The following is a 22,339-nucleotide window of genomic DNA, read 5'->3' as shown; positions in this document are numbered from 1 at the left end:
GTGATATGAAAATTCATAATTTTAATAACCTTTAATATTAGCTCTCATTTTCACCAATAACAAAGTATACATTAACATATGTCAGGAAATAATTTCTGAAAAAAAAAAGACAATTATTTGAAAATTAAAGCGGGATTGGAAAGCCTTCAAACATTCCTTTTTTTGCTGAAGCCAATGTCATCCAAATGACTATATGAGAAATTTTGAAAATACTGGTTGTGTCTTCCTAAGTCTAGCAGTAATTACCAACCCTGTGGAGTGATCATTAACCAAATGCTTCCAAACCTCTGAAATCACTAAGTAATAAAGAACTCTCTATCACAACACAAACACTGACGGCGGGGGGGGGGGGGGACCCCCTTCTTTTCACCTGGGGGAGGGAAGACAAGGCATGATAAAGCAACGAACTCTGAACCCTAGCAGCAAACCTGGCAGTTGTTACGGCCTTTGACCACAGACCTAATCACTATAGTCAATCTGGCCTGAATTTCTTCTGATAAAACTCCATCTGAACAGACTTTCTGGCAACTCTGTCAGGTTGTAAAGTATTAAGAAAGCAAGCCAGTATTCTATCCTGTGGAACCAGTTAAGGATGGCGGGCTGTGTTGACAAGCCTAGTTAACCAATCAGAACGCTAGCTGTCCTAAGACAGGCTCTGCACACAGCAGTCTCACACGCACAGACTTCCGAGAATCTGCAGCCCAGAAGAGCTCTCCCAGGACACTACAGACCGGGCGTCCTCAGAGAACCAGAAGAATGCTTTCCGTTTTTATCAGGCAAGCAGAAAACCCAGAGACAAAAGTGCCAAAGACTGGAAATGGAAGGGGAGGTACAGATTTTGCTACAATTTAGGTACGTATTTTAAATTTTTAATTATTTTTAAGAGGCAGTGGGAAAGAGAGAGTGAGACAGAAAGAGTGGGTTCACTCCCCAGATGCCCAGAATAACTGGGGGCGGGCTGGAGTGTGGCTGGAGTACAGCGAGGAGCTGGAAGAGCTATCCAGATCTCCTTGAGGGTGGCAGGAACCCAATCACTTGAGCCACGACCTCTGCCTCTCGGGGTCTGCATTCGCTAAAAGTTGGAGTCAGCAGCCAGAGCCAGGTCCCCAACCCAGGCACTCCAATTGGGGATGCAGGTGTCTAACCACTAGGCAAAAAATCTGCTCCTTGTCAGTGTATTTTAATTATTTCATCAAACTAAACAGATTAGGATTTTAATATACTGTGATTTTGAAGACAATGTTTAATATAGTTTTTACTGCATATAAGTTCACAAACTGAATTATTATCTAGTTGAAAAATGAAGAGAAAGGAAAAGCTAGCATTTTCTTTAGAACATATAATATAGAACTCTCTTAAAAAATGAAATAATCAAAACTACTTTAAATTGACTTTACTTACAAACATTGGACAAAACAAGCCAGATAGAGAACATACATACAGACTGTATGATTCTTCTGATTCTTATATAACATCAAGAACAGGCAAAATAATCTGTGTGGACAGAAACCAGAGGAGTGGTTGCCTGTGGAGGGAAGGACTGACTGGCAGGTACATGAAGGAACTTTCTGGGGGCAATGGAAATGATCTAATCTTGACTGAATTTCAGGTTGTACTGGTACATACGTTTGTCAAACTCATGGAAGTTTGTGCAGTTCATCCTAGGTAAATGTCACCTCGTTTAAAAACACAGTATACTACTTTCTAAACCTGAAATAACTTTTACACTAAGACTTTTCTCAGTTGGATTTCTTCTTGTCAAATATAATGAGACTTGGTGTCGGCACTGTGGCATAGTGGGTAAAGCCGCCATCTGTAGTGCCGGTATTCCATATGGGTGCTGGTTTGAGTCCCAGCTGCTCTGGTTCCGATTCAGCTCTCTGCCATGGCCTGAGAAAGCAGTAAAAGATGGCCCAAGTCCGTGGGCCCCTGCACCTACATGGGAGACCTGGAGGAGGCTCCTGGCTCCTGGCTTTGGATCAGCCCAGCTCTGGCAGTTGCAGCCAGTTGGGGAGTCAATCAGCAGATGAAGACCTCTCTCTACCTCTCCTTCTCTCTCAGTGTAAGTCTTTCAAATAAATAAATAAACCTTAAAATATATATATATGTGTATATATATATAAAATGAAATTTTAAAAATTCCCGGATGACTACTCTCTGTGATGGGTGCCATGCCCTGCATCATTGTCAGTCAGTCAATGGTGAGCTGGACTCTCTTCTCAGCAACTTACTGAGTAACTTGGGAAGAGCCACCAAAATTCCCTATGCCCCAGTTTCCTCATCAGCTAAACGGCACCTACTTTATAAACTTGTCATCAGGATTAAGTAAGTTAACACTGAACGCAGTAGGAACCATGTAAGTATTAGCTATAATTATTACCAAAATAAAGAATTTATTCTTGAAGAGGCTGTCATCTTGGTAATCCAAAGCCAGGTAGACCTTGGAAGAGTAAAATATCCATGGACACAACCATTCATATTGCAGTCATTATTTACATAGAGCCTTGGAAGTCTTTGGCTTTATTACACAACAGGCTCATGAATCCCAAGTGGCCAGTCAGGAGCTTTGCATTGTTACTCAGTCCATTGCAACATTACTGGTTCTTGTCTGGGGTTAATTCTTCCTAATCTTTAACTCAAATTTCTCCATATTAATAAGAATATGCACAAAGGTTAAAAAAGAGAAATAAATAAGTCATTTAAGGCACTAGTATTTACTTATTTATTTACTTTTAAACTTCATCTGGCTCTCCCACATGGGTACCAGGGCCCAAGTGCTTGGGCCATCATCTGTTGCTTTCCCATGCACATTAGCAGGGAGCTAGGTCAGAAGTAGAGAAGCCTGGACATTAACCAGCACTCACATGGGATGCCGGTATTACAGGCAGTGGCTTAACATACTGCACCACAATGCTCGCCCCTACACACTAGTATTTAAACCATGAGAAAACTACTATTGTATCTCGAAATTTTATATTTTCCTCCATTATTCAAAAAGAGAGGGGCTGACATTGTGGGGTAGTGGGTAAAGCCATCGCCTGCAGTGCCAGCATCCTATATGGGCACTGGTTCTTTTCTCAGCTGCTCCACTGCTGGTCCAGTTCCCTGTTAATGGCCTGGAAAAAGCAGCAGAAGATGGCACAAGTGTTTAGGCCCCTGACATCCATGTGGGAGACCCAGAAGTTCTAGGTTCCTAGTTTTGGCCTGGCTCAGTCCTGGCCGTTGTGGCCACCTTGGGGAATGAATCAGTGGAATAAACATCTCTCTCTGTAACTCTGACTTTCAAAAAAAAAAAAAAAAACTGGAGAAATCCACTGCAATTCTGCACTAGATGACAGTTTATAGAATTTTTATAAACTAGTTTTCAGTATAATGGTATCTCCTTTTTTAGGATTTTATTTATTTATTTGAAAGATAGAGCTATAGACAGAGGGAAAGACAGAGAGAAAAGTCTTCTATGCACTGGTTTACTCCCCAAATGGCCACAACAGCTGGAGCTGGGCTGATCTGAAGCCAGGAAGCAGGAGCTTCTTCAGGTCTCCCACATGGGTGCAGGGGCCCAAGCACTTGGGCCATCTTCCACTGCTTTCTCAAGCCACAGGCAGAGAGCTGGATTGGAAGAGCAGACGAGACACAAACCAGCATTCACATGGGATGCCAGCGCCACAGGTGGAGGTTTAGCTTCTTATGCCACAGCACTGGCCCCTCTTTTTTTTTTTTTTAAAGATTTATTTTTATTTATTTGAAAGGCTGAGTTAGAGAGGGAGAGGGAGAGGGAGAGGCAGAGACAGAGACTGTAAGATATTCCATCCACTGGTTTACTCCCCAAATGGCTGCAACAGCCAGGGCTGGGCTAGGCCTGGAACAGGCTGAAGTCAGGAGCCCAGAGCTTCTTCCAGGTCTCACACAGGTGCAGGAGCCCAAGAACTTGGGCCATCTTCTGGCACTTTCCCAGGTGCATCAGCAGGGTGCTGGATCAGAAGTGAAGTAGTTGAGTCTTGAACTGGTAACCACATGAGATTCTGGCATTGCAGGCAGCAACTTCACCCATTACACCACAATGCTGACCCCACAATGGTTTACTGAAACAGACAGCCAACATATGTCACACATACATGTAAAAAAGAGTAGGTTTATTCATCTACCAAATTATATACATAAAGATAATACAGTCTTTACTTTGCACTAGAATTTAATTCAGAAGCTAAAGAGGAAAACATAATCAATTTGAATAGAGTAGAAAAAAGGGTTGAGGGGAAAAAAGTTACTTTATGAAAATAAGTCGGCTGGTGCCGCAGCTCACTAGGCTAATCCCCCACCTGCGGCGTCGGCACCCCGGGTTCAGGTCCCAGTTGGGGTGCCAGATTCCAGTCTAGCTCTCTGCTGTGGCCCGGGAAGGCAGTGGAGGATGGTCCAAGTGCTTGGGCCCTGTACCCACATGGGAGACCAAGAGGAAGCACCTGGCTCCTGGCTTCAGATTGGTGCAGTGTGCTGGCCGTTGTGGCCATTTGGGGGGTGAACCAAAGGAAAGGAAGACCATTCTGTCTCTCTAATTCTGCCTGTCAAAAAATAAATAAATAAATAAGACAATAAGTAGATTTTATGGTAAAATGTTTATGGAAAAAATAGGCCTTGCGTTTAAATTAAGACTTGTAGAATATAAAACTTTCAGCATACTACTCGATTAGTATACTCTGTTAAAGTGTACGCAAAGTCATTATTTAGTAAATGAAGCTGGGGATGATATCTGAGAGGTCTGGGGAAGGCACTTTCTCTATTTCCACGTGTAGCCAATGCCCACAGCTCTGGCTTGTCCTCATAAACCATGAAGCTGCTTAGGCACCAGCTAAAGGACTAACAATCTGAGCAGCAGTGTACATGGGAAACACACAGGGAGTGCTTCAGAATCTGTGTTCTAACCCCGCCCTCTCCGCCACTGCGATTCTGACCCAGCACGTCTGTGGGGTCCTGCCTGTTTGTGGAGGGCCCCATCTGGTAAAACGGTGCCTACAGCACCAGCACCCCTACGGCTGCTTCACTTCTCTTCTAGATCCCTGCTAAGGTGTCTGGGAAACGAGCAAAAGATGGCCTGCCACCCACATGGGAGACCCAGACCGGAGTTCCAGGCCTGGCTTCAGTCCGGCCCAGCCCTGAAGTCACTGCAATTTGGGGAGTGAACCAGCAAATGAAAGATTACTCTCTGTCTCCCCCTCCCCCATAATTTCCCATCAAATGATTACGTAATTAAATAGGGATAGTGTATACAAAACAACCTATGCAGAATTAAAAGATGCCTATTTCAGTGCTGAAAAATTTGAAATCCATTCAGTTTTTTTCACATGCATTTTTTTTTTCTTTTTGACAGGCAGAGTGGACAGTGAGAGAGACAGACAGAGAGAAAGGTCTTCCTTTTGCTGTTGGTTCACCCTCCAATGGCCGCCACGGCCGGCGTACTGCGCTACCGCGCTGCTCCGAAGGCAGGAGCCAGGTGCTTCTCCTGGTCTCCCATGGGGTGCAGGGCCCAAGCACTTGGGCCATCCTCCACTGCACTCCCTGGGCCACAGCAGAGAGCTGGCCTGGAAGAGGGGCAACCGGGACAGAATCCAGTGCCCCGACCAGGACTAGAACCCGGTGTTCTGGCGCCACAAGGCGGAGGATTAGCCTAGTGAGCCACAGCGCGGCCTTTCACACGCATTTTTCCATGAACTTTTTGAAGGTTCTTTTGTATATTTTGAAAACCTCATCCAAAAGTCTAGGGAAATTCAAATTATTTTCCATCTTTATCATTTCTTAGACATACAATCTTTTCAAGTGTATCAAAATTTCACTATCACCAAATTAGTATCTCTGCCTTTTAGATATCATTAAAGCCAATCACGTTTAACAACTTAAAAAATAATGCATTCCTTGTTCAAAGAACTACAATTAAATATCACTGAAAGATGAGTATCTAACTGATCTTGAGACTTTGAAGGGAAGAAGATTTGGAAATTATCATAACCCACTCTAGAACCAAGCTATCATTTTAAATATTACACCTTTCAATAACTATATGTCTTTTTGATGATAGAGGAAAAAAGGCAAACAGTAAAATAATTCTTTTACATTGTGTCTACACGGCTCATTCTGATCACTTCCCAGTGAACTTGGTCTCTGCAGTAGCTGACTGGGGCTGGTGCTGCAGCGCCGAGGGTTAAGCCACTGCTTGCAATACCAGCATTGAGTCCTGGCTACTCAGCTTCTGATGCAGGTTCCAGCTAACGTGTAAAGTACATGTAAAGGCAGGTACTTGAGCCCCTGCCACCCATGAGAGAGACCAGGATGGAGTTCCAGGCTCCATTTAGGGGGTGAACCAGCAGACAGATGATCTCTTTTTCTGTCTTTCCCTGTCACTCTGCCTATCAAACAAATAAAATAATAAGTAAGTAAAAAATTAAATAAATAAGTAGAAAGGAAAAAATCAAGAAGTGGCTCTAGATACACATTAGTTTTGCTTAGGAATGTAAAAATGTACAAAATACAGGTTTTTAAAAATAATGCTTCATGAGACATCCCACTGATTCTTCTCATTCATTTCTGATAAATTTTGGAGTTTCTCTGAGCTAAATACCATGCTGTTTTGCTAATAACAGCATTACTCTTATGGCAACACCAGGGAACTATAGAGTATCGTTTTTTTTATTTAAAGATTTTATTTATTTATTTGAAAGGCAGAGCTACAGACAAGAGAGGGAGAGACAGAGAGAAAGGATTTCCATCCGCTGGTTCACTCCCCAAATGGCCTCAGTGGCCAGAGCTGGGCCAATCTGAAGCCAGGAGCCAGGAGCTTCTTCCTGGTCTCCCACATGGGTGCAGGGGCCCAAGCCCTTGGGCCATCTGCTGTTGCTTTCCCAGGCCATAGCAGAGAGCTGGATCAGAAGACCAGCAGGGACTGGATCCGGCTGCCTATATGGGATGTCAGTGCTGCAGGCAGAGGATTAGCCTACTGTGCCACAGTGCCGGCCCTGGTGTCTGTTTCTTATACAGATATTAGAACAAGTAGGAGCCAGCGCCGTGGCTGATTAGGCTAATCCTCCACCTAGCGGCTCCGGCACACCGGGTTCTAGTTCCGGTCGGGGCACCAGATTCTTTCCCGGTTGCCCCTCTTCCAGGACAGCTCTCTGCTGTGGCCCAGGGAGGGCAGTGGAGGATGGCCCAAGTGCTTGGGCCCTGCACCCCATGGGAGACCAGGAGAAGCACCTGGCTCCTGCCTTTGGATCAGCGCGGTGCGCCGGCCGCAGTGCGCCAGCCGTGGCGGCCACTGGAGGGTGAACCAACGGCAAAAAGGAAGACGTTTCTCTCTGTCTCTCTCTCACTATCCACTCTGCCTGTCAAAAAAAAAAAAACAAAAAAACAAAAAACAACCCACCAAGTAGGGAGGTGGGTGTCTGACCCAGCAGTTAAGACACTGGTTAAGAGGCCTTGTCCCATACTGGAGCGCCCGGGTTTGATGCGCAGCTCTGCTCCTGACTCCAGTCTCCTGCTAATGTGCACATCCTGGGAAGCAGTGGTAATGATCAGTACCCTGATTCCTGCCACTCACACTGGGGACAGACCTGGACTGCGCCCAGCTCTCAGTGTGGCCACTGTGGGCATTTGAAAGTGAAGCAGCAGACAGATGGGAGCTACTCCCTACCACCCCCACCTGCAGCCCAATCCCGTCTTTCAAATAAAACAAATTTTTAAAATTAAAAGACACTAAAAAGTAGAACCACAGTTTATAATTATAACGTAGCTAAGAATGTCAATCACCTTGCTACATGGACTCATTTTCAGGCTGGGTAGCAAGTAGGGGGCATAGCAGTAATCCAGAAGGCTGACCCAAGTTTTCCGTCCCCACACAGTCCCGAGCCCAGGGACAACACTGCCGTAAGGAGCAGGAGCAGAAATGGTCCACAGTGCTCAGATTTCTTTAAGGACAGGACAAGTTCTGAAAGTCGCGAGAATTCAGGAGAGTCAGCCTAATTCTAGCTAAAACTCAGCAGCTCAGCCAGAACAGAATTCCTTTATCTCTGGTGTCATCCTGCCAAGTATTTTCCGAGCTGCGTTGCTTCAGGAAAGCTGACTGAGTTTGGCAAAGAAAACTCCAGGAGAAACAGCTCCCCAGCGTTCAGAGGAGATGACCCAGTAATTCTACTTCTAAGAAATTAAGGAAATAACTGAAAACTATACAAAGAATATGCACACATGTACATACATACACCCTTCTATTCAAGAAATACGTCTATAAAGAGACATACACCAAAATCTCAGTGATTTCCTCTGAGTGGTCAGATAATGGCAAGTTTCTTTTAAAACAAATTATGCCTAGGGGCTGGCGCCATGGCTCACTTGGTTAATCCTCTGCCTGCAGCGCTGGCATCCCAAATGAGCGCCGGGTTCTGGTCCCGGTTGCCCCTCTTCCAGTCCAGCTCTCTGCTGTGGCCCGGGAAGGCAGTGGAGGATGGTCTGGGTGCTTGGACCCTGCACCCGCATGGGAGACCAGGAGGAAGCACCTGGCTCCAGGCTTCGGATCGGCACAGCGTGCCAGCTGTGGTGGCCATTTGGGGGGTGAACCAACGGAAGAAAGACCTTTCTCTCTGTCTCTCTCTCTCTCACTGTCTAACTCTGCCTGTCAAAAAAAAATTATGCCTATCCACATTCTCCAACTTTTCTAAAATATATATAAGCTGTAATATAGTAATTAGGAAAGGGATTGAGATTTTTTTCCAAAGTTTTTCTTTCTTGAGGGACACACTTTTAAAAAAATTTATTTATTTGAAAGTCAGTTTCAGAGAGAGAGGGAGAGACAGAGAGATCTCCCATTGCGAGTTCACTCGCCAGATGGCTACAATGGCCAAGGCTGGGGCAGGCCAAAGCCAGAAGCCAGGAGCTTCACCTGGGTCTCACACATGGATGGTAGGGGCCCAAACACTTGGGTCATCTTCCTCTGCTTTTCCCAGGCCATCAGCAGGGAGCTGTATCAGAAGTAGAGCAGCCAGGATATGAACTGGTTTCCATGTGGGATGCCAGTGCTGGCCTCTTGAGGGACACTCTTAAACATCCATTTATTTATTTATTAAAGATTTATTTATTTGAAAGTCAGAGTTACACAGAGAGAGAAGGAAAGGCAGAGAGAAAGAGAAAGATCTTCTATCCAATGGTTCACCCTCCAATTGGCTGCCAATGGCCAAAGCTGAACTGATCCAAAGCCAGAAGCCAGGAGCCAGGAGTTTCTGCCCAGTCTCCCACGCAAGTACAGGGGCCTAAGCACTTGGGCCATCTTCCACTGCTTTCCCAGGCCATAGCAGAGATCTGGATCAGAAGTGGAGCAGCTGGGACTCAAACCGGTGCCCATATGAGATGCCTGCACTGCAGGCGGCGGTTTTACCCGGTATGCCACAGCGCTGGCTCCTAACGTTTCTTTATTTATATTTGAAAGGCAGAAACAGAAAGACGGAGGCAGAGATTTTTGCAGCTGCTGATTCACTCCCCAAATATCCACAAGAGCCGTGGCTAGGCCAGGTTTAAGCCATGAGCCCAGAACTCAATCTGGGTTTCCCATGTGGGAGACCCACTACCTCCCAGGGTTCAAATAAGTAGGAAGCTAGAATAAGTACAGCTGGGACTTGAACGTAGACACTCTGATATGGGCTGTGAGTGTTCTAAGTGGCATTTTAACAAATGCCCAGTCCTCCAAAAGGTTTTTTCTTTTCAAAGATTTATTTTAATTTATTTGAAAGAGTAACAGAGAGAGGTAGGCACACAGAGAGGCTTTTCATCAGCTGGTTCACTTCCCAAATGGCCACAACGGCCAGAGCTGGGCCGATCCGGGAGCCAGGAGCCAGAAGCCAGGAGCTTCTTTCAGGTCTCCCACGTGGGTGCAGGGGCCCAAGGACTTGGCCATTTTCTGTTGCTTTCCCAGGCCATAGCAGAGAGCTGGATCTGAAGAGGAGCAGCCAGGACAAGAACCAGTGCCCATATGGGATGCTGGCACTTCAGGCCAGCGCTTTAACTGAGCCACAGCCTTGCCCCCACAAATTTTAAATACTGTCATGTGTTGGAAAATTAACCACATCAAACAAAAAATCTTTTGGAGCAAAGAAGTACTAGATGACACAGGGGACAGTGCTGCGGCACAGCAGGTTAAGTTCAGCTTTCATTGCTAGCATCTCATATCCTGAGTCTGAGTCCCAGCTCCTCCTCTTAGATTCAGCTGCCTGCTAATGTACCTGGGAAAACAAAGAAAGATGGCCTAAGTGCTTGGCATCCTGAAATCCTTATGGGAGACCAGGATGGAGTTCCAAGCTCCTGGCTTGGGTTGGCCCAGTCTCGGCTGTTGTGGGCATTCTGGGAAGTGAACTAGCAAACAGAAGATTTCTCTATCTTCCTCTTTCAAATAAATACATCTTAAAAGCAAACAAACAAACAAGAGATGTTATAATTTTATACCCCATTTAGCAAACTGACTTCAGATGTGCAAAAGAGGTTTTTAAAAAAGTATTATATGGCTGGCACTGGAGCTCAATAGGCTAATCCTCTGCCTGTGGCGCCGGCACACCGGGTTCTAGTCCCGGTCGGGGCGAAGGGTCCTGTCCCGGTTGCCCCTCTTCCAGGCCAGCTCTCTGCTATGGCCAGGCAGTGCAGTGGAGGATGGCCCAAGTGCTTGGGCCCTGCACCCCATGGGAAACCAGGAGAAGCACCTGGCTCCTGGCTTCGGATCAGCACAGTGCACTGGCGGCCACAGTGCGCCGGCCGCAGCAGCCACTGGGGGGTGAACCAACGGAAAGAGGAAGACCTTTCTATCTGTCTCTAGCTCTTACTGTCCACTCTGCCTGTCAAAAAAAGAAAAGTATTATATGTCTTAGGCCGGCTCAATAGGCTAATCCTCCACCTGCGGCGCCGGTACACCCGGGTTCTAGTCCCGGTCGGGGCACCGGATTCTGTCCCAGTCGCTCTTCTTCCTGTTCAGCTCTCTGTTGTGGCCCGGGAGTGCAGTGGAGGATGGCCCAAGTCCTTGGGCCCTGCACCCGCATGGGAGACCAGGAGAAGCACCTGGCTCCTGGCTTCGGATCAGCACAGTGCGCTGGCCACAGCGGCCATTGAAGGGTGAACCAATGGAAAAAGGAAGACCTTTCTCTCTGTCTCTCTCTGTCACTGTCCACTCTGCCTGTCAAAAAAAAGAGGTATTATATGTCTTTTAGCTTTACTCAAAAATTTACTTTCTGCACCCTACAATCATTTTAACACTTCCATAAATTTTGCATCTCTGGATAGAGAAAGACAAATGATTCATACTTTGGAAATTGTTTTTGCCTGTAAAACTGTATACTTAATAGTATGCCTGATCGTTCCTGTGAAGTTTAAAACTCTGATATTCTGCTTTAAAATTGCATTACTTCCATCCTTCCTTACTCCAATGTCCATAATCCTATATCCAGGAGAGTAAAACTCAGAAGAGTATTCCTTCTCCCCCACAGAAGATACATATGTAAATATAGGAACACGTATGTCTGCGTATTTATCTATTTAAAATATAGTTGACATGCACATAGTTAACACAGTAAGCAGTCCAGGTGTAAAGGCCATTATCTCAACACTACAATCACTAGGTTCAAGGCCTAGAAAAATGCAGCTCACCATGTGAAAACTATCTCACCACAAGAAATCAATCATTTTCAAAGCTGGTAACAGCATCAATCCCAGTTTTGTTTTTTGTTTTAAATCAGGCTACAGTTAGGTTGACAGGATAGAGCAATACTTAAAATTGACTGGCTTGCTATTAAGCTTACCTTACAGCTTTGAAAAACTCTGATTTCTTGTGGGGGTCAGTGGTGAGCTGCATTTCCTGAACCTCAGCCGACTTCCCGGCAGGAGCTCCGCCCTGATGAAGAATCACAAGAGGGAGCCCTCACTGAGACGTACTGGTGTCATTCGCTGGGTGCAGACAGTGAAAGAGCAATGCATTTCTAAGGGCAATTCACATACCCCATTAAAATACACGCTTACATAGTCAATACACAGAAATCCCTCCCATGCAGAGGGAACAATCCATATTCCTTGACAACCTGACTGCTTTCCTACAAAGCCTTTGGTTTTAGCCCACCTCCCCACCTCTCTGCAATGATATTCATTTACCACAGCTTGCTCCTTAACTGCCTTTAAAAACAAAAATAAAAACACTTAATTCTTAGTTCGAGTAAGAGAGATGACGTATCTTTAAATAGCATCAATACTGAAATCTTACAGCAGAAAAAAATTAGCGCAATAAATCTCTCTGTTTTCTGCATTATGTTTATTAAACAAGATACTACCTCTCAAAACAGTGACAAATATGGAAATATTGCTTAATCTACATAGAAACTTTTTGATAAATAAAATTCTGAAATGAGCATTTTGCATTTTCAAGAAAACACATTTCCTAAAATACTTTTAATGCAGTAGCTCACACAGAACCAAGAGTTAGAACGCAGTTCTAGAAACTATGACTTGTGGGGGCGGGGCGGGGGGGTCACTGCTCAGGATGCCCTCATCTCATGCTGGAGTACAGGCTCGAGTCCCAGTTACTCAGCTTCTGATCCAGCTCCCGATAAACGTGCATCCTGGGAAGTGGTCAAGATGGTTCAAGCATCTGAATCCCGACCACCCACATGGGAGACCTGGATTGAATTCCTGGCTCTTGACTTTGGCCTGGTCCAGTTCCAGCTGTTGTAGGCGTTTGGGGAGTAAATGAACTGATGGAAGATTGCTGTCTGTCTCTCTCTGCCTCTCATATAAAGTGAAATAAATAAAAATTCGAAAAAAGAAACTTAGAAAGCAATACAACTTTTCTTTATAAATATCAGCAGTTCTTCTAAGTTATAAGGTTTATTGTATTGGTTTAGACTGGTGTTGTCAATACAGTACCAGTAGTCACCTGTTTATTTTATTAAAGATTTACCTTGGGGCCACCACTGTGGTGTAGCAGGTTAAGCCACTGCCTACAGTGTTGACATCCAATATGGGTGCCAGTTCAAGACCCAGCTGCAACACTTCCAATCCAGTTCCCTGCTAAGTGTCTGGAAAAGCAGTGGAAGATGGCCTAAGCTCTCGGGCCCCTGTACCCACATAGAACACCTGGGAAAAGCTCGTGGCTCCTAGCTTCGACGTGGCCCAGCTCCAGTCATCCAGGCCATTTGGGAAGTGAATCAGTGGATAGAAGACCTCTTTCTCCCTTTCTGTAACTCTGCCTTTCAAATAAATAAATAACTTTTTTTAAAGATTTATTTATTTATTTATTTGAAAGGCAGAGTTACAGAGAGAGGAGAGGCAGAGAGAGAGAGAGAGGTCTTCCACCCACTGGTTCACTCCCCAATTGGCTGCAATTGTCGGAGCTGCACTGATCCAAAGCCAGGAGCCGGGAGCTTCTTCCAGGTCTCCCACGTGGGTGCAGGGGCCCAAGAACCTGGGCCATCCTCCACTGCCTTCCCAGGCCAAAGCAGAGAGCTGGATTGGAAGTGGAGCAGCCGGGCCTCGAACCGGTGCCCAAATGGGATGCTGGTGCTTCAGGCCAGGGCGTTAACAGTGCCGACCTCAATAAATAAATCTTTAGAACATAATTATCTTATTCATTTGAAAAGCAAGGCCACAGAGAGAGGCAGATACAGCGACAGCGACAGAATGAGAGAGAGGTATCTTCCATCCACTGGTTCATTCCCCAAACGGTGGCAACAGCTAGGTCCTGGCCAGGCTGAAGCCAGGAGCTAGGAACTCTATCTGGGTCTCCTGTGTAGACAGTAAAGATCCAAGCACTTAAGCCATTACCTGTCATTTCCCAGGTACATATCAGCAGAAAGCTGGATTGCAAGTGGAGGCAGGACTCAATCCCAGGCCCTTTTTGATACAGGAAGCAGACATCCTAGGCAGTGGTTTCATCCACTGTGGCACAATGCCCACCCCAAGTTTAAGCTTAATTAAATAAAAAAAATCTATTTAATTAAGAATTCTATTGGTTCCACCAGCAACATGATTAAGTGTACAACAGTTACATGTGGCTACCTTACTAGCACAGATCTAAAGCATTTCCATTTCTGCAAAAAATCCTATTGATGAGCATTGTTCTAAACACAGCACCTAAATGGAGAGACAGCCGTGCTAGTGAAAGGCCTTACCTGGTCTGAGAAGGTGTGGATGTGTCAAGGGGCTGGGCTGGCCCAAGTACCGGTTTGGGATCCTCCTCTCTGGGACAGGCTGGAGGGAGTACCTCCGCTGTGAACATGACACACAACCTGAGGAAAGACGAAGAGGAAGAAATGGAGCAATGCTCTACCAAGTCTTCATGGCACACTGCATTTATCTATCTCCAGTTTGGATGCTTTAGAGAAATGAAAACTAGTATCTGTTTCTTCTGTCCTTTAATATATATACAGATGACTGCTCCTTTGTGCCAAAGCCTGTGCTGGGTTACAGGAAAACAGAATGAGACCCAACTGTACCCTAGACTTCAGCCTGCTATCCATCTTCATTTTACATATTCACACACACACACACACACACACAGCAAAGGGACAAAGAAAGAGCTATAACAGAGGAAGGGAACCAACAAAGGAAAGGGAGGATTCAGGAAGGGTTTCACAAAGGTAGCTGGAGGCTGTATCTTAAAATGCAGGAAAAGATAACAAACATCTATTTAAATTTTTATCTATAATTTTATTTGAAAGACAGAAGATTATTCACTGGTTCACTTCCCAAATGCCCACACAACAGAGAGGGCTGGGCCTGGGCCAGGCAGTCGAAAGGAATACGAGGAGGAAGTGGAACCTACAGATTAAGAAAACCTTACAAGACATACTCGATCACAATACATAGCTCTTATACGGCTCCTGATTCAAGCAACACATCATACAACAGCCACTCTTACTACATTTATAAGATAATTGAAATTTTGAATTGCAATACCATATTTGACGTTACTATGAAAGCAGTCTTTTTTTTTTTTGGACAGGCAGAGTGGCCAGTGAGAGAAAGAGACAGAGAGAAAGGTCTTCCTTTGCCGTTGGTTCACCCTCCAATGGCTGCCGCGGCCGGCGCACTGCGCTGATCCGATGGCAGGAGCCAGGTGCTTCTCCTGGTCTCCCATGGGGTGCAGGGCCCAAGCACCTGGGCCATCCTCCACTGCGCTCCCGGGCCACAGCAGAGAGCTGGCCTGGAAGAGGGGCAACCGGGACAGAATCCGGCGCCCCGACCGGGACTAGAACCCGGTGTGCCGGTGCCGCTAGGCGGAGGATTAGCCTAGTGAGCCGCGGCGCCGGCTGGATCTTGTCTTTCTTTAATTCATCCTCTTTGTGGTAAGCTATTTCCAAAGAGACCACTTGTATTGTAGTCTTTTGCTTCAAATTCTTCAGTTTCTTCAAGATCTGTCCTAACTTTCAAATTATCCACATTAATGCTATAAGCTTCAAACTCTTGAGGTTAACCATTCATGATCTTGACCCCGCTCTCTAGTCTGGCATAAATCTTAAGCAACAATGCAGCCACACTCAATCTCTTGAAGAACACCAGTCATTCTGTATCGTAACAGCATCTGTCTTCAAAAATAGTTTTTTCTTGCTCTAAAATGGACTTTGCCAGCTTCTGTGGTCACATCTCTAAAATCTCAGCTCAAGCATCACTTGCGCAGGAAGCCACCTCTTGGACGCCGCACGCACTGCTCCTAACGTGCATGTTTCTCCTCAATGTGCCTATGCTTGTTTCTATTTTAATCCTTACTGTACCGCACATAATGGCTAATTAGCTTGACAGTCTATTAGAAACCTTCCGAAAGCAGGGACGATTTGTTAGTTGTCTTTATTCTATATTTTGAAGGTAAAAAGTCAACGAGTCTGGCTTATGACTGGATGCAGGGAGCAAAGAAAACACAGGAATGAAGTACAATTTTTGGTTCAAACAAGCGGGTCCAAGGGTCGTGCTGTTAAATAAAAGAGGAAAGTTTCAGATACTTATTACAATGAAGAGGCCAAACAGTCAGTCTTAAGTTCAAGGGGGGAGAGTGACAGGCTTTATTAGTGTCACAGGCACAGAGACAGTAAAATCAAAGCCACGGGACTGGTTATGACTTAAGTCTCCTTAGGGAGACTAAGCGTGACAAACACAGGAAAAAGAAGAATGTGATATTTAGAAAAAGTTATTTAAGAAGGACAGGCTCAAACTATGGAAAGTGTCTCAAAATAATAACATGAAAATCACTGGAGACCCAAATGACAATTTTAGCAGAACATAGAAGACAGAAGCCAGACTGGGGTGTGCCACAGAGAGAATGGGATGTCAAAGTTCAGACACCAAGACAACAATTTTAAGTTTTGTTGAGAAGGGAGCACAGATGGGGCTGGACGCTGTGGCATAGCGGGTTAATGCCCTGGCCTGAAGCGCTGGCATCCCATATGGGCGCCAGCTCGAGACTCGGCTAGTCCACTTCCAATCCAGCTCTGTGCTATGGCCTGGAAAAGCAGTAGAAGATGACCCAAGTCCTTGGGTTCCTGCACTTGCGTGGGAGACCCGGAAGAAGCTCCTAGCTCCTGGTTTTGGATTGGCGCAGCTCTGGCCATTGAAGCCAACTGGGAAGTGAACCAATGGATGGAAAACCTCTTTCTCTCTCTCTCTCTCTCTGCCACTTCTCTCTCTGTGTAACTCTTACTTTCAAATAAATTAGTAAATCTCAAAAAAAAAAAAAAAGGTAGCAGAGAAAGAGGCAAGGATCAAAGGGAGGGGGTAACTGCAGAAGCAGATCCTTGTGTCACACTTTTTTTTTTTTTTTGGACAGGCAGAGTGGACTGTGAGAGAGACAGAGAGAAAGGTCTTCCTTTGCCGTTGGTTCACCCTCCAATGGCCGCCGAGGCCGGCGCGCTGCGGCCGGCGCACCGCACTGATCCGATGGCAGGAGCCAGATACTTATCCTGATCTCCCATGGGGTGCAGGGCCCAAGCACTTGGGCCATCCTTCCCTGCACTCCCTGGCCATAGCAGAGAGCTGGCCTGGAAGAGGGGCAACCGGGACAGAACCGGCGCCCCGACTGGGACTGGAACCTGGTGTGCCAGCGCCGCAAGGCGGAGGATTAGCCTAGTGAGCTGCGGCGCCAGCCTGTGTCACACTTGAACAAATACATTCTACCGAGCAGAATTTTTCATTCTTGAATTTTTCTCAGTTTCATAGGTTTTCAGTATTTATTTGGGAAACGTCTGAACTCTCTTAAGTCCTGGTCCAGAGCTAGCACTGTGGAGTAGCAGACTAAGTCACCGTTTGCCATGTTGGTATCCCACATGGAAGTGCTTGGTTTGAGTCCTGGCTGCTCTGCTGCTTTTTTTTTTTTTTTTTTTTAAGATTTATTTAGTTATTTGAAAGGCAGAGTTACAGAGAGAGGGAACCAGAGAGAGAACGAGATCTTCCATCCACTGGTTCACTCCCCAAAGGGTTGCGACTGCCGGAGCTGGGCCAATCTGAAGCCAGGAGCCAGGAGCTTCTTCTGGTTCTCCCGTGGGGGTACAGGGGCCCGAGCACTTGGGCCATCCTTTGGTGTTTTCCCAGGCCACTAGCAGGGAGCTGGATTGGAAGTGGAGCAGCTGGGACTCAAACCAGGGCCCATATAGTAGTATGCCAGCACTGCAGCTGCGGCCTTGCCCACTATGCCATGGCATCAGCCCTGCTCTGCTTCTTATCCATCTTCCTGCTAATATGCCTGGGAGGGAGTAAATGATGATTCAAGTACTTGGATCCCTGTAACCCACATGGCACACCTGTATGGAGTTCCTGGCTCCTGGTTTCAACATGGTCCAGCCTGGAGGTTGTGGCCATTTGGGAAGTGAACCAGCAAATAGAACAATTCTTCTCTGTCATTCTGCCTTTCAAATAAATCAATCTTTTAAAAAAATAATAATTAAAATAAAGTTTGGTCCAAGATGTTTATGGTAAAAAGGAAAGGGCAGAATTCGGACTCAAACTCAATCTTCACTAACAGGTCATGTAGCCTTAGGCAAATTATGTCTCAGAACCTCCATTTCTTATGGACACAAACTATTTTACAGGAGTGCTGTCAATTCCAGGAGACACTGCGTGTAAATTACTTGGTAGTGTGTGACTCAGGGTGAACTCAAACAACGTTCAATATTAGCATGACTATCTTCAATGGCAGGCAAATACAATCACATGTATGCCACACACAAATACATGGAAGCACATACACTGGAGAGAATTTATTCAGTCATATTCAAACAGAAACATTCAGATCTGGCAAATGATCTTGAAACTCTATCTAGGAACATAAACTATAGTTTATTTCAGTAAAGTATTATTTAATTGAGAGATGTATAAATACAATGGTAAATAAAACAGGCTAATTCTATTTTCTCACATACAACTCATTATTCACATACTAGCCACTCATTCACTTAAAATTTAAGCCGCAGCTCACTAGGCTAATCCTCCGCCTTGCGGTGCCGGAACACCGGGTTCTAGTCCCGGTCGGGGCGTCGGATTCTGTCCCGGTTGCCCCTCTTCCAGGCCAGCTCTCTGCTGTGGCCAGGGAGTACAGGGAAGGATGGCCCAAGTGCTTGGGCCCTGCACCCCATGGGAGACCAGGAAAGGTACCTGGCTCCTGCCATCGGATCAGTGCAGCGCGCCGGCTGCAGCGGCCATTGGAGGGTGAACCAATGGCAAAGGAAGACCTTTCTCTTTGTCTGTCTCTCTCACTGTCCACTCTGCCTGTCCAAAAAAAAAAAAAATTTTAAATCAGATCAGTAAACTCTTATATCCCCCTTGATGGCTTACCACTGTACTTAAAAAAAAAAATACTAGTTTTATTTGCAGTAGCACCGATCTGTTGAAATATCTATCAACATGGCTAGTAGCTACCATATTAGATCACTATGTGGCTGACTGCCATTTGGTCCCAGAAGCCTTTAAAAAAAAAGATTTATTTAATTTATTTGAAAAGGCAGAGTTACAGGGAGGCAGTGGCAGAGAGAGAGGTCTTCCATGCACTGGTTCAATCCCCAAATGGTCACAACAACTGGGGCTGGGCCAATCCCAAGCCAGGAGCCAGGAGCTTCTTCCAGGTCTCCCATGTGGGTGCAGGGGTCCAAACACTTGGGCCATCTTCTACTGCTTTTCATGGCCATAGCAGAGAGCTGGATTGGAAGTGGAGCAGCTGGGACTGTAACCAGCACCCATATGGGATGCCTGCACTGCAGGTGGCGGCTTTACCCACTACACCACAGTGCTGACCCCCCAGAAGCCTTTTAAAAGCCAATCTAAAGTGGCTCTGCTCTCTTCATATTACTCGATTTTTTTCTTGCCTATCACACTTATCACATTTTATCTTCTTAAATTTGTTTAAAAACAATTTTTATTTATTTGAAAGGCAGACAGACAGTACTCCCCAAATGCTCACAACAGCTGGAGCTGAACCAGATCAAAGCCAGGAGCCCAGAACTCAATCTAAGTCCCCTATATTGGTGGCAGGGATCCAACCACTTGGGCCATCACCTGCTGTCTCCCAGGGTACTCATTAACAGGAAGCTGGAATGGGGAGTTGGTCCATGCCTTGAACCTACACGGTATGATACAGGATGCAGGCATCCAAAGCAGCAACTTAACCAAATATTTGTTCCAAGTTATCTGAAAATATTTTATCTATTATTTGTATTTTATTAAAATGTAAGCACCATGAAAACTGTAACTTTTTATTGAATACTGTTATCATCAGTGACTCAAATTGTGCCTGGCACAAAGTAAGTATTTGATAGCTACTACCAAGTACATAAACATACACTTCTGAAAAATCTTTACATAAACTTTAGGTGGGGGAGTGGGTGTTTGGCCTAGAGATTCTGGGAGACAGTGGTAACTCATCACTGTTTTTCTGCCACCCACAAGGGAGATGTGGATTATATTCCTGGCCCTTGGCTTTGGTCCAGGCCCATCCTCAGCTCTTGCGGACATTTGGGGAGTGAATTCATGGATGGGAGCTCTTTCAAAAAAATAAATAAAATTTAAAAAACTGTACGGGGGCAAAGTTATCTTCTCTAATGACTACCCACTGGCACGCAGAAAGCCTGCACAATAGACTACTTCCTCTGGGAAGCATGTATTCCCTGGCACCCCTTGTCTAGCCAGGTTGTCTGTCCCATGATTCTTTAGCATTCAGGGCTTTCCCTATCACAGTCCTTAGTATACTGTGACTGAGATGTTTCTATCTCCTACTGAACTTTTTTTTTTTTTTTTTTTTTTTGACAGGCAGAGTTAGACTGAGAGAGAGAGAGAGAGAAAGGTCTTCCTTTACCGTTGGTTCACCCCCTAAATGGCCGCTACTGTGCCGATCTGAAGCCAGGAGCCAGGTGCTTCCTCCTGGTCTCCCATGCGGGTGCAGGGCCCAAGCACTTGGGCCATCCTCCACTGCACTCCCGGGCCACAGCAGAGAGCTGGACTGGAAGAGGAGCAACTGGGACAGGATCCAGCACCCCAACCGGGACTAAAACCCGGGGTGCCGGCACCGCAGGCGGAGGATTAACTAAGTGAGCCACGGCGCCAGCCTGAACTCTCTTAACTGTAATAAACACATCAACTAACTGAATTTTTTTCACATAATTCATTAACACATGGAAGAGCTGGAAAGTAACTAAGGCTCACGGTCATATGACATAAGCTGATACAGTGGCATTAGCACTACTTCTCACTGGTATGAGGCACTGTCTGAGGCTCCCAGGGAAACATAGGGGAAATGATCCAAAGGATCCAGGATGGGTTGGGGTCACTCTGGACAAGCTCCATTTGGAAGGTCCAGTCCCTCCCCCACCCTGGAATGACACCACAATGCAGCCACCTCTGACATAGCTTGTAACTCTGCTTGCCACATAATGAGTATTCAGACATCTCCTAGCAGGGCCCAAGAGAATACTGTCCTCAGTTTAAAATGTGCCTATCTGCAGTCACTGCTTCTACCACCACCACCAGCACACTTGCTTCCAGTAAGCTGTTAAAGCATGATGGATTACTATGAAGTTCTAGGAGTGCAGAGATATGCTTCACCCGAGGACATTAAAAAAGCTTATCATAAAGTGGCACTTAAATGGCACCCTGATAAAAACCCAGAAAATAAAGAAGAAGCAGAGAGAAAATTCAAAGAAGTAGCCGAGGCATATGAGGTATTATCAAATGATGAAAAGCGGGACATTTATGATAAATATGGCAAAGAAGGATTAAATAGTGAAGACAGAAGTCATTTTGATGATGAATGTGAGCACAGTTTCACATTTCATAAGCCAGATGATGTCTTCAAAGAAATATTTGGTAAAAGGGACCCATTTTCATTTCACTTTTTTGAAGATTCATTTGAGGAACTTTTAAAGGTTCCAAGAAGCTCCTATGGAAGCAGAAGCACAGGCGCAGAACCCTTTTTCTCCACCCCCAGTGAATGGCCAGCTTGGGAGAGCTTTTCTTCGTATGATAGAGGATATTCATCATACGGCTCTCTGGGGCAGGAGGGCCCTACTTCATTCTCTTCACTGGCATTTGATGATAATGGGATGGACAACCACATCTGTGTCACAACTTCAGGCCAAATTGCTCATGACAGAAACATGGGTATCAACACAAAACTAATTGAGAGTGATCAAGAAAGAGAAGTTGAAGATTATGGGGAGTTGAACCCCTTCCTTGCAAATGGTGTGGTAGATATAGAGGGCTTCGCAGAACACAGCTGGAGAAGAGCATCATTCAACCATTACTCACCCAACTGCTACTGTCCCACACACATGTGTCAGTATACTTTTGTGGACAATGACAAGCAAGGTATACCTTGGGTCACCAGCTACTGGGACCCCTCTGTCTTCTCACCAGGGGTCAAAGAAGGTGGTAAGAAAAAGAAAAAGAAGCACAAAGAGGTGAAGAAGTCGACCAAAAAGAATCACTAAATTGACTCTTTAGACACATTATGTTCATGTGACATTAGAACATGACTTCTGGTGTGCTTTGGTTCATCACAGGGGTCGTGGTTAACATGTAATACTATACTAAGATTCTGTTTTTAACACTTTTAGCAATATTTTGGGCAAGTGGTCAGTAGTGGTTTGGCTGAGGCAAGCCAAAGAAAGATGAGTTTGTGGGGACAGTTGGTGATGTCAAGAATCTGGAAAACTGCAGATATTTTTACGTTTTGGTTTTGAGCTGTCTGCCTATAGAACTTTTCCTTAGTAGAATTTCTGATCTACTTCATTCCTTTCAGCTAATTAAAACTACCATATAAGCTTCTTAAATATGTATAGTATTTAGAAAATAAAAATGCGTTAAAACA

At 45.4% G+C, this 22,339-nt stretch overlaps 2 protein-coding genes across 24 annotated transcripts in view; one reads left to right on the top strand and one right to left on the bottom strand.

The window, feature by feature from the left end:
- Positions 1 to 22,339, bottom strand: part of XPNPEP3 (X-prolyl aminopeptidase 3) — a 77,005-nt gene that overhangs the window by 45,602 nt on the left and 9,064 nt on the right. For 21 of the 23 annotated variants that reach the window (XR_016217036.1, XR_016217038.1, XR_016217037.1 and 18 more), the window contains one exon: positions 14,169 to 14,285. Coding sequence is in view for 6 of the 23 variants with exons in the window: in XM_008275180.5 (XP_008273402.4) it covers positions 14,169 to 14,285 (117 nt within the window). In the remaining 17 variants the exon portion in view is untranslated. Of the gene's footprint in view, positions 1 to 11,810; positions 11,903 to 14,168; positions 14,286 to 22,339 lie in introns of those variants that run through there. The other 2 variants (XM_051834053.3, XM_089308988.1) reach the window with 1 other exon arrangement.
- On the top strand, positions 677 to 22,333 carry DNAJB7 (DnaJ heat shock protein family (Hsp40) member B7). The gene is made up of 2 exons (XM_002721396.6): positions 677 to 852; positions 20,284 to 22,333. Exon 2 carries the CDS (start codon positions 21,030 to 21,032, stop codon positions 21,957 to 21,959), a length of 930 nt encoding a protein of 309 aa, XP_002721442.2. The 5' UTR covers positions 677 to 852; positions 20,284 to 21,029; the 3' UTR covers positions 21,960 to 22,333.

The sequence above is a fragment of the Oryctolagus cuniculus genome, chromosome 11 (assembly GCF_051225735.1).
Source record: "Oryctolagus cuniculus isolate XC-2025 breed Fujian yellow rabbit chromosome 11, ASM5122573v1, whole genome shotgun sequence".
NCBI lineage: Eukaryota > Metazoa > Chordata > Mammalia > Lagomorpha > Leporidae > Oryctolagus > Oryctolagus cuniculus.
Note: the sequence above shows the minus strand (reverse complement) of the source record. Positions and strands in the feature narration are given on the sequence as shown.